Source organism: Rhincodon typus, unplaced genomic scaffold (assembly GCF_021869965.1).
Source record: "Rhincodon typus isolate 14 unplaced genomic scaffold, sRhiTyp1.1 hic_rhity00004425, whole genome shotgun sequence".
In the NCBI taxonomy this organism is placed as follows: domain Eukaryota; kingdom Metazoa; phylum Chordata; class Chondrichthyes; order Orectolobiformes; family Rhincodontidae; genus Rhincodon; species Rhincodon typus.
Window position 1 is genome coordinate 1 of NW_025970063.1, and position 13,026 is coordinate 13,026.

A 13,026-nucleotide genomic window follows, 5' to 3' on the forward strand; every position below is an offset into this window, starting at 1 on the left:
AAAAAAGTTTTTCTGAAGAAGGGTCTAGGCCCGAAACGTCAGCCTTCCTGCTCCTCTGATGCTGCTTGGCCTGCTGTGTTCATCCAGCTCTACATTTTGTTATCCCACGTGCTATTAGGGTGTTCAGTCACCCCAATCAAGGATTAACCCTTAAGAGATATTGAATTTGGTTACTGTACCAAGAAAGTGCTCTGGAAGGTGATATACTCATTTATTTGCATTTTAATTATCTAATTCTATTGAACTAAATGCTCAAACAAAAGTTAGAGAGAGAAAACGAACACCAACAAATTATGGAAATGCAACACGTCTCTTTGCAAAAAATAAAGTTGCATACTTAATTTGTAATTGCTGTGTGTCCAAAAATCCAGATAGCTAGCAGCATCAGCCTCCAATATCTTGAGAAATCATAAGGCCTTTGCTTACTACCACAATACTAAATTCAATTACCTCCTGCATTTAAAACATTATTCACTTACCAGGATCTTGGACAATCAAAACACCTGATCTCTTGTCTTGAATGAGAAGTTATAGGACACAGAATTTTTTGTGCACTCTTACAGATGATTTTTTGGATGTAATACAGAGAGCTGTCAAAACTGGAGTTCAAAAGGTAAACAAAATTCTGTTTTCTGTCAAGAGTTTCCAAAATATTGATTTTTAAATTCCATTTGAATACAGTTTGAATATTGAGATACACTAGATTAAAATTGAATTACCAGATCAGTCAGCATAATTAAACTGAAGCCTGCAGGAACTCTGAAATTTACTTGGTCTCCCAAATTTAGACATTCCAGGGATTAGAGAGAATGAGGAATTAAAGGAAATTAATATTAGTTAGAAGATTGCTTTGGAGAAATGTATGTTCTGAAGAAGAATATATGCTACATGGAAAATGTAAAGTATCGAGGATTTGGGCAAGCGTAATGAATGGACAGGATGCGGCAGATGGAATATAAACAGTAAAAATGCGAAATTATGCACTTTTGTAGAAGGACCAGGTATGTGCAGTATTTCCTAAATAGTAAAAGGTTAGAAAACTTTGGTGGGTGGGAAGGTGCCAATAATGTACTGAAGGCAAGAAGGCAGGTGTAGCAAGCAATTAGGAAGGATATTGTATGTTAGCTTTTATAGCAAGAGGATTTGAGTGCAGGAATTGCAAAGTCCAGTTTCAGTTATATTGCTTGGTTAGACCACACCTGGAATCACTTACCTTAGAAAGGATATTATTGCCATAGGGGGAGTGCAACAAAGTTTCACGGGACTTGTTACCTGGATGTCAGGACTGTCTTATGAAGAGAGTTTGGGGACAGTGGACCAAAGGGTGTGTGGTAATGTTATTGAAACTTAGAAAATATATAGAGATAGGCAGGATAAATGCAGGTAATTTATTTCCAGTGGTAGGGGAGTTTGGAACCAGGGAACACAATTTTGTAATTGGAGGAAGTTATTTGGGACTTGGATGAGAATTTTTTTTTTGCTCAGTGTCATGTATCTTTGGACAGCTATAGAACCTCACTCATTGAGTGTGCTTAGAGACTGGTATTTAGAAATCTGTCAATGATATAAAGGGCTATGGGATACCATGGAAAAAAGACTTTAAAATAGATGATCAGCCATGGTCATATTAAATGGCAGACTAGGCTTGAAGGGCCAAATGTAGCAAAAGACTCAATTTCTAGAAATAAATCATCAATAGCCTATCAAGACTGAATTGAGGCTGCTGGAACATAAATGTAGTTTGGGAATTAAGGTTTTTGTCCTGAGGAGCTATGTTTGCCATGAAAACATGAGCTAAGTATTAGCATTTGCAAAAAACCTGTTTTTTTTTAGTTTATACCTTTTGTAGGTGCTCTTTTCACTGGTTGTCCTTGATAATATTGCAGAGTTTTGAGCCTGGCTTGTAATTTAGATTATTTTGTACTTTCAGTATCCTGCATGTGTTATTATAGATCAGTTTCTACAGAAAATCGGACTTGAATAATTGCCTGCCATGGAATACGGTGAACATAGAAATCATAAGAACTGCATTGAAAATTTTTTATTCTTGTTTCATGTGATAATTATTTCCTATCTGTGTGACAGGATAACAGTCCTGTTTCCTGTATTGTTCTGTTTGGCTTAAGTCTGCGTGACATAAAATAACACACTTTCCTCCAAACTAGAATAAATAGGCAAATTATTCAGGTTATGTCTTTTGTGTCTTTTTTTTTTCTTCTGTTCAGTTCATGATTACAGGAGGCAGTTTGCAAGATAGCAAAGATGCACTGGAATTGGCAAAGACAAGAGGTCAGTTACGAAACCGGCTTTGCTTCAATATATTCCTTGAAAATGCTCAAGGGGTGTATTAATCTTATTGCAGAATTCAGTGCAAATTTTGCTGATTTCAGTTAAATAATTCTTTAGATTTTAAGATGTACCAAGTAACAACAGTGTTACCGAAAAAAGAGTAACAATTAATTTGATTGAGCTTTGTGCTGTGATTAAAATGTGTTCCTCACGCTGGTACAATTCTGCAATTTCACTTTCCCATTTACAAAGTGAGAAATTATAGTCTGTCAGATGTTCTGCAGAATTTGAAAGTTTCACACTTAAAAGTTAATAATTTTTGTCATAAATTTTATTTGCCACTGAGCCTCAAAGCAATTTAACAAAACATGTAAATAATTTGTGGTACAAGAGTCTAATCTCATTTTAGTTATGGGTTTATTCTGAATGACATTTTTCATGTGAAATCCATTCTGCTAATCTAGGTAAGGTCCTGAAACAGCTGGAATATACTATTACATTTGAACTCTCACTTAGAAACCAGTAAGCAATGCCATTATTATCGTATTTCCGTATGCTCATTAAGCTCACTATGAACGAACGTTTCTACTGTACTGTACAAAAACAACAGAACACCCCCCTTCTGTGCTGTAATCATTCCATGATGCTGTGAACTATTTGCCTTGTTTATGTGCCTGCAATTCAGAAACCTTTGATTCAATATTACCTCAAAACACTGTAGAGGTATATAAGATACTATTTAAATACAAATACTTCCAAAATTTAAAGATGTATGTAATGTACCAATATATTACCAGAAATAAGCAGAAGTACTGCTCCTGTTATTAATCAGTAATCTCACCAATATGTTAGTCATGATTTGTTTTTAAAAACACATAAAGGTATTTGCAAACTAATAATTGCCATCAGACAAAGTACCTTTAGAGTGTAGTGCTGTGATCATTAATGGTCAAAACGGCAGATTTTGGCATTGAACTTAAATTTAAACGTGCACTCAAGTATGCAGTTTTTATTCTTTGGCCATAAATGTGAAATAGCTTCAAAAATGCAATGATATGAAAAGTAACCATAGGGCTTGGGTATTAAAATAGAAAATACTGAAGATACTCAGGATCTGTAGCTTTTCTCAGACCTGGAATATGTTAAAGATGTAGGCAAATAAAGAAGGAGGGAGAACAATAGGGAAAGTCTGACAGGATTGAATACAAATAATTACGAGACAATGGGAACAGTAACAAAAGAAACAAAGGAACAAAAGTTGGAGCTGTGTTGGTAAAATTGAGCTATGGTTACAATGTGAAATAGTTGAATTCTATTTCAGTGAGCTGCAAAATCCCAAATTGAAAGATTTCTTGTGCTTCTGTTTAGTTTCATTTGGAATGGTGAAGAAGGATGGGTACAGAGTGATCAGTGTGAGAATGGAATGGAGAATTAAAATAGAAAGCAGCTAGAATCTCAGGATTATGCTAGTGGACAGAATGAAGGTGTTCAACAAAACACTCCCCTAACCTTTATTTGGTTTTCCCAGTGAAATTCAACAAATACTATTTACTGAAGAATAATAATTACTGAAGAATAAGGTACAATTAAATTACCATTTCACCTGGTACAGGATTTGAAAGCCTCGAAAATAGGAAGTGAAAAGGTGAAAATCCCTTTCTTCATACTCTGTACTTGATTAAAACAGGTGCATCTTTAATTTTTAACCCAGTTCTATGAAAGATCATCAATCTGTAATGTTAATTTGATTTCCCTTTGCACAAATACTGCCACACTGGCTTAGCAACTCCAGCATTTTCATTTTGTGTTCCATTGTTAACATCTGCAGTATGTTTTTTTCATGACTTTTATGACACGGGACCTGCAGTCTGAGCACATGAAAACAAAACTGTTTGAGATGCACTGCCACTACTGATGTTGGTTGTGGTTTTAGGTGACTGGGTCCTATGTTTTGGAGTTCCCACCCTCCGACTTTTGCTTAGCCAATCTTTCTCCTAGTTTAAATACTGCTTAAACCTATTTCCTCACAAAGTTTTTGATCATAGGTTCTAATATCTCCTTGTGCTTCACTCTTGTGAAGCACCTTGGATGTTAAAGGTGCTGTATAAAATAATGTGATATTTGTATATATCTTGTTAATTTCTATGTTATTTTAAACACTTAACTGATACCCTCTTGATCTCTTACTTGCCAGAGAAATAGTTCATGTTTTCCGTTGCAGATATGTGTATGTTTCTTGTGGACATGTCATATGGTATGATCATTTCTCTTTCATGCCATTTCCTCACAGATTCTTTCTATAGTACAGTTGGTTGTCACCCTACACGCTGTGGTGAATTTGAGCAGAACAATCCAGAGCAGTACTTGTCTGATCTTAAAACTTTGGCCATAGAGAACAAAGGGAAAGTGGTGGCCATTGGAGAATGTGGTTTGGGTAAGTATAAAAAAGTTATGCCTGTTGTGTTGTCGGATTGACTTTACGTTGTTTCCCATGGAAACATTATGGTTGGTTTCTGTAACTAGGTTGGGTACGAGGCTAATGATTGATAATCATATTATTTACTGGTCCTTTCTAATTTTTACTTCTGCAGATTTTGACAGAATGGAATTTTGTCCTAAAGAGATTCAACTAAAGTAAGTATTCAGTTTTATTTCTGCTGTCTACTTAAGTTACAAACATTTTTCATCCCTCCCAAGCTCCTTTCTCCACCATAGATTATCGACATCTACACAATCTTCATGTTCCTATCAGGATAGTCCCAATGGTAATTAGAAGGAAATGAAAAATCTCTGTGCTCAAGAGATAACAATCGCGTATGTAAATCTTTAAACAATTACAGTTGTGTCTGTTTTTAAATTGTTGCTTGAAAGCTACTGCTGAATTGCAATTTGCCTATTGTCCTCCATAATGTAATGAATCATAGAATGGCCTTGTTCTTTGCTATAACCTGTTGGCTTTTCTTGTCCATGCTAGAGCAACTCCACAAATCCTGCTTCCAACCTATAGTCCTGCAAATTTCTTTTCTCTTCAGATAATTACCAAAGTCCCTTTTGAAAGCCGTAATGAATCCCCAATTCACTATCCTCTTGGGCAGTACATTCCACATCGTAAACACTCGCTGGGTAAGAGAGGTTTTCCACATGTCACCATTGGTTCTTTTGCCAGTTACCTTAAATGATTCTTAAACTTTCAACCACGAGGAACAGTTTCCTCCCATCCAATCTATCTAATTCCCTAACTTATTTTGAACAAGTCTCCTGTCAACCTTGTCATCTGTAAGCAGAGCAGACCCAGCTTCACATCGCCATGCAATTGAGATCTCTATTCTCAAATCTTTTGTTCCTTCTTTTCACATATTTCATAAAACATGGTGCCTAGAATTAGACCGTGAAGATAAGAGATTAAAATCACTATACCTACTTTCTTTTTATACTCTGTCTAATTATAAATTCTAGGATTCTATTTGCCTTTTTAATCATTTCTGAACTTCTTCTGTCACCTTCAATGATTTATGCACATAAAGCCTATTACCCCTCTGTTTTTGCACCTCCTTTTAGAATTGTATCTTTTAATTTATACTACCTCTCCTCATTCTTTCTCCAAAATGCATCATTCACTCTTCTCTGGTTTAAGATTCATTTGATGCATTGTCTGTCCAGTCCTCTAGCCTGTCCTCATAGTCATTCGCTATCCTCAATATTTCCAATTCTGCGATTTTTGAAATTGTACCCTATACATCCAAATGTTTACGGATTTCTTTCAGGGAAAAAAAAGTTATTTTCACAAAATTACATTTCTGTCACAAAATTGTCTGTCAGGTCTGATTCCAAGAGTATGACTATGTTCCAGACACTGCCATCAACATCCCCGGATATGCTGTCCCCACTGACTGGACAGACCTAGCAGAGGTGGCAGCACAGTGATATACAGTCAGGAGGGAGTTGCCCTGGGAGTCCTCAGCATTGACTCTGGACCCCATGAAGTCACATGGCTTCAGGTTAAACATGGGCATGGAAACCTCCTGCTGATTACTACGTACTGTCCTCCCTCCGCTGATGAATCAGTATTTCTCCATGTTGAGCAACACTTGGAGGAAGCACTGAGGATGGTAAGGGCACAAAGTATACTCTGGGTGAGGCATTTCAATGTCCACCACCAAGAGTGGCTCGGCAGAGTACTACAGATCAAGTCGGTTGGGTCCTGAAGGACATAGCTGCTGGACTGGGTCAGCAGCAGGTGGTGAGGGAACCAACAAGAAGAAAAAACTTACTTGATTTCATCCTTCTCAATCTGTCAGCTGCACATGCATCTGTCTATGACAGTATTGGTAAGAGTGACCATCGCACAGTCCTTATGGGGACAGAAAGTCCTGCCTTCACATTGTGTTGTGTGGCACTATCACCGTGCTAAATGGGACAGACTTAGAACAGATCTAACAATTCAAGACCGAGCATCCATGAGGCGCTTTGGACCATCAACTGCGGCAGAATTGTACTGCAGCACAGCCTGTAACCTCATGGCCTGGAATATTCCCCACTCAACCATTGCCATCAAGCCAGGGAATCAACCCTGGTTCAATGAAGAGTGCAGGAGGGCATGCCAGGCACAACATTAGGCATACCTGAAGACAAGGTATCAACCCGGTGAAGCCACCAAAAAGGACTACTTACACGCCAAACAGCAAAAGCAGACAGAGCTGAGCGATCTCACAACCAACAGATCAGATCTAAGCTCTGCAGTCCTGCCACATCCAGTCGTGAATGGTGGTGGGCAATTAAACAACTCACTGGAGGAGGAGGAGGCTCCACAAATATCCCCATCCTCCATGATGGAAGAGCCCAGCACATCAGTGCAAAAGATGAGACTAAAGCTTTCACAGACGTGCCAAGTGAATGATTCATCTCAGCCTCCTCCAGTGTTCCCCAGCATTACAGATACCAATCTTCAGCCAATTTGATTCTGTCCATGTGATATCAAGAAACAGTTGGAGGCACTGGATACTGCAAAGGCAATGGGCCCTGACAACATTCCAGCAATAGTACTGAAGACTTGTGCTCCAGAACTTTCCGTTTTCCTAGCTAAGCTGTTCCAGTAGAGTTACAACACCTGGTATCTACCCGGTATATGTGGAAAATTGCCCAAGTATGTTCTGTATGTAAAAAGCAGGACAAACCCAAGCTGGTCAATTACCACTCTGTCAGTCTACTCTTTATCATCAGTGAAGTGATGGAAGGTGTCATCAACAGTGCTATCAAGCAGTCCCTGCTCAGTGACGCCCAGTTTGGATTCCGCCAGTATCACTCATCTCCTGACCTCATTACAGCATTGGTTCAAACGTGGACAAAAGAGCTGAATTCCAGAGGTGAGGTGAGAGTGACAGCCCTTGACATCAAGGCTGCATTCGACTGTGTGTGGTATCATGGAGCCCTGGCAAAACCGGAATCAGTGTGTATTGGGGCCAAACTCTCTGGTGGTTAGAGTCATACCTGACACATAGGAACGTGGTTGTGGTTGTTGGAGGTCAATCATCTCATCTCCAGACACGTCTGCAGGAGTTCCTCAGGGTAGTGTCCTAGGCCCAACCATATTCAGCTGCTTCATCAGTGACCTTCCCTCCATCATAAGGTCAGAAGTGGGGATGTTCACTGATTGCACAATGAACACCATTTGCAACTCTGCAGATACTGAAGCAGTCCATGTTTAAATGCACAAGATTTGGACCATATCTAGGCTTGGGCTGACAAGTGGCAAATAACATTTGTGCCACACAAATGCCAGGCTATGACCATCACAAATAAGAGACAATCTAACCATCATCCCTTGACATTTAATGGTGTTACCATCTCTGAATCCCTCACTGTCAAGATCCTGGGGTTTATCATTGACCAGAAACTCAACTGGACGCACCACACAAACACAGTGCTACAAGAGCAGGTCAGAGGCTGGGAATAGTGATGAGTAACTCACCTGCTGACTCCCCAAAGCCTGTACACCAACTACAAGGCACACGTCCCCACTTGCCTTGATGAGTGTAGCCCCAACAACACTCATGAAACTTGACGCCATCCAGAACAAAGCAGCCTGCTTGATTGGCAGTACATTCACAAGCATCCACTCCCTTCACCATCAACGCTCAGTAGCAGCAGTGTGTACTATCTACAAGTTGTACTGCAGAAATTCACCGAAGATCCTCAGACAGCACCTTCCAAACCCGTGACCACTTCCATCTAGAAGGCGAAGGGTAGTAGATATATGGGAACACCATCACCTGTAAATTCCCCTCCAAGCCACTCATCATCCTGACTTGGAAATATATCACTGTTTCCTCACTGTTGCTGGGTCAAAATCCTGGAATTTCCCCCCTAGTGGCATTGTGGATCAACCCACAGGTGGACTGCAGCGTTTCAAGAAGGCAGCTCACCACCACCACCTCGAGCAACTAGGGATGGGCAATAAATGCTGGCCAGTCAGCGACACCCAGATCCCACAAATGAATAAATTTAAAAAAAGGGTGGGACTTGGACCTAGCTCTCCTGGTCTAGAAATAGAGGCACTACCTCTGTGCCACAAGAGCCCTTCCCTATTTATTTATATAACATCCTTTTCTTTATGGATTAAAATGAGTTCTAAATAAAAACACTCTAGAAAATGTTGAGCTTCACTGTCACGTTATTGGTGATCAGCATAGGTAAGTTGACATTAAGACCTTAATTGAAAGCTATTTTTCCTTACATGTTTTGTCTTCCTTAATTGATAAAACTTTGTCTTGAAATACTGAGAATATACTTTTCTTTCAGATACTTTGAAAAGCAATTTGACCTGGCAGAAGAAACTAAATTGCCTCTGTTTCTACACTGCAGAAATTCACATGCAGAATTTTTAGGTATGATTGAAATGAAATTGCAGTTTCTACCAAAGTACAAAATCAAGTTCTTCAATGGTTAAATACTCCCAACTGTGTAAAACCTGCCCTTGTGTGCTGCAGAGTTTCTAGTATGATCAGTGATGACAAGGGTAGCAGCCAACATGGATTTTATGATTCCAAAAAAAGACCGAGAACATTTTGAGAGAAATTTTCAAACTTTTGACTGGAAATAGACTAGTGGATGAAATTTCCCTTAAGACATTTTCTGCACCAACAAACAGAAAATAGATCAAACTGGCCACTAATGCCTCAAAATACAAAGGTAACGTTCACAACTACGACTTAAAGTAACTGAAATAGCGCGTGTCTTATGAAGCATCGCAATTCCATACTTCTGACTGTTATACAGCATACAGGAATGGTCTTACGGTCACCCCCAGCTCATCAGCAGGGGTTCACTTTACCTCACTATAATAGACCAAAACTTCTAGTATTATAGAAAGTTGCTTTGTCAGCCTGTGTTTTTCTGGATGCTGTTCCACTGTCAAGGCATGTGGGTGACTTATTCATCAAATCATCAAAAGCCTGCCTGTTCTTTCCACTTCCTCTGAACAGAAACCAAACACTCACCAGCAGCCTGCTTGATGATGAGCACAAAAGCAGTTTCCCCGCTTTCCCACAAAAGGATTGAAAATTCGTCTAGAATTCATTGGGTTTTTGTTTGGGTTTCTGTCCCTATGACGACCGAATTACTTGAGCATGTCTCCCAGACCGAGGCATTTTTCTTGTTATGATGCCAACTAATGTTAATTGGACAATGTTAAATCCTGGATTGAAACCTGGCTTCATAGACCGTTGATAGAACCAAAACTAGGCCGAAGAACTCCCACGCTCAATTTCAAATCCTCCGTGGTATAGAATCATGGAATCTTAGAATCCCCACAGTGCGCAAGGCGGCCATTTGGCTCTTTGAGTCGACACTGACCCTCTGAAGAGCATCCCACCCAGACCCAGCTCCCTACCAAATTCCTTAACCTCACATCTACTGTGACTAATCCATCTCGTCTACTCATCCCTGAACATTACAGATAATTTCAGCACGGCCATTTCAACTAACCTGCACATGTTTCGATTGTTGGTGGAAACTGGAGCACCTGGAGCAAACTCCACACAGACAGTTGCCTGAGGGTGGAGTCGAACCCAGGTCCCTGGTGCTGTGAGTCAGCAGTGCTAACCACTGAGCCACCGTACCGCAATAGGCTGCTGTTGTTGGCTCCTCCTGAAAGAAACATGCCCTAACTGAAACCATGTCCACCTCTGCACCATTGATACAGACAGGGGGCATGTCCTCCACTCTGCTTCCTGAAGTCAATGCCTAGCTCCTTCGGTTTGCTGACATCGAGGGAAAGGTTGTTGTCTTTACACCATGCCATTAAGCTGTCTATCTCTTTCCTGTACTCTGTCTCATCATTGTTTGAGATCTGACCCACTACAGTGTGTCATCAAATTTCTAAATGTTAGAGCTGAATTTCGCCTCACGGTTGTGAATGTATAAGGAGTGTATAAGGGGCAGAGTACGCAGCCTTGCGGGGCACTGGTGTTGAGGATTACGGTGGAGGAGGTGTTGTCACCTATCCTTACTGATTACAGTCTGCAGGTCAGGAAGTCAAGGATCCAATTGCAGAGGTGGGAGTAGAGTCCTAGGTCCATGAGTTTGGAGATAAGTTTGTTTGGAATTAAGGTGTTGAAGGGAGAGCTAAAGTCAATAAATAGGAGACTGACATAGGTGTCATTGTTATCCAGATGAGCGTAGAGCCAGGGAGATGGCATCTGCTGTGGACCTTTTACAACAGTAGGCAAATTGTAGTGGATCAAGGCAACCTGGGAGGCTAGAGTTGATGTGTGCCATTACTAGCCTCTTGAAGCACTTCATAATGATGGATGTCAGAGCCACCGGATGGTAGTCATTAAGGCACTCGTTCCCTACACTTGGTTTCTAAGAGTATTGCAGAATTTCATGGGATTTGGGCTTTACTGACTGGGCCAGCATATAATGCCCATCCCTAATTGCCCTTGAGATGGCAGTGTCGAGATAGCTTCTTGAACTGTTGCAGAATATTTGGTGTAGGCACCCCCACAGTGCTGAGAGTTCCGGGATTTTAACCAAGCAATAGTGAAGGAATGGCAATGTAATTTCAAGTCTGGATACTGAGTAGCTTGAAAAGGCTTTTACATGTGGTGGTGTTCACGTGTTTATGTGTTGTTGTGGTTCCCATGTATCTGCTGCCCGTGTCCTTCTAGAGAGTCGTGGTCATGAAAGTGCTGTCTAAGGGGTCTTGGTGATCTTGTAGATGTTATAAACTGCTGTTACTGTGCATCAGTGGTAGAGGGAGTCAATGTTTGTGGATGGAACTTTTGTCGCTTATTGCACGGGGAATGGAATGGATAAGGAAGTTTTGCTGCAGTTTTACAGGGTATTGGTGAGTCTAGACCTCAAGTACCGTGCACAATTTTAGACTTTTTGTTTAAGAAAAGATATAATTGAGTTTGAAGAAGTGTAGTGAGGTTCATTGGTCCTGGGAAGAGGGCTTATCTTATGAGGAAAGATTAGACTAGCTGGGTCTGAAACTGTTGCAGTTTAGAAGAATGAGAGGTGATCAGACTGAGGGAACTTGATATTGTAAATGCCAAAAGGATATAGCTTTTCCCTTTTGGGAGAACCAGGGTACGTGGTTGAAAAATAGGAGATCTCCCATTTAAGATAGTAATGAGGAGAATATTTTTTTCTCTGAGGGTTACGATTCTGTGTAATTGCCTTCCACAGAGAGCAGTGGCATTTTCATTAAGTATTTTTAAGGCAGAGGTAGGTGGCCTTTAACTCCCTGGTTAACCAAGAATCCATCAGGAGTAGGCAGGAAAGTGGAGTTGAGGCCACAGTCAGATCAGTCATGTAATTATGTGATATTGGAGCAGTCTTGAGTAGGGCGGGGTGGGGAAGGGGGGTGGGGGTGGCATATTTGGCCAATTACGATGCAGATGTTGAGTATTGAACAAGACATTGTACATGATGTGTAAAGAAATTCTGAGCCTTTTCAACTCTGTTTTGTAGATATAATGAAGAGAAACATTGACAGATGTGTTGGAGGTGTGGTAAGTGTAACAGTTATGTGAATCAATCTAGGGAATCAGGAATTTGATTATCACAATATACCCTTCTTTATGATATAATCATATACTACATTCAGGAATTGTGTAGAAAATATCCAAGCCAATAAGGCAGTTTATTAATTTTAACTACGTAGTGAAAATTTAATGCCTCTGTTTTGTGATAAGCATAAGGATACGCGTGTAATTTATTTTGTATTCACTGAGTGAGTGGTAATGTGACTGACTTGGCCAGTTGCTTATTGTAGAAATCAGTGGAGTTAAAATTTTGAAAGTTCTACAATGAGTTATCCAGTCTGGTAAGCTATCACTTGTGTGGTGAAATTGAACATGTACCCACTGGTGACAGTAAGGACTGCAGTTGCCAGGAACTAGAGTCCGAAACGTTGACTTCCCTGCTCCTAGGATGCTGTCTGACCAGGTGTGATTTTCCAGCCCCACATTTATTGGTCCCATGTACCCACTGGCCTTCGGAACACAGCCACTATTACTCTCAAAGCAAATATTTTCAGCTAAAGTGTGTTAAGTATTGAATTATATAAAAAAGAAACTCGAATTTATATAGGGATTCAGAGAAAATAGGAACTGCCGATGCTGGAGAATCTGAGATAACAAGGTGTAGAGCTGGATGAACACAGCAGGCCAAGCAGCATCAGAGGAGCAGGAAAGCTGACGTTTCGGGTCTGGACCCTTCTTCAGAAATCAA

The 13,026-nt window shown here is 40.3% G+C and overlaps 1 protein-coding gene across 1 annotated transcript; it reads left to right on the forward strand.

Annotated features, from left to right (window-relative positions):
- The first annotated feature begins 497 nt into the window (after window positions 1-497).
- On the forward strand, window positions 498-12,337 carry LOC109937904 (deoxyribonuclease TATDN1). The gene is made up of 6 exons (XM_048593894.1): window positions 498-613; window positions 2,226-2,289; window positions 4,580-4,723; window positions 4,881-4,923; window positions 9,088-9,173; window positions 12,265-12,337. The coding sequence occupies exons 1-6, from the start codon at window positions 521-523 to the stop codon at window positions 12,324-12,326; spliced, it is 492 nt and encodes a 163-aa protein (XP_048449851.1). The 5' UTR covers window positions 498-520; the 3' UTR covers window positions 12,327-12,337.
- The last annotated feature ends 689 nt before the right edge of the window (window positions 12,338-13,026 follow it).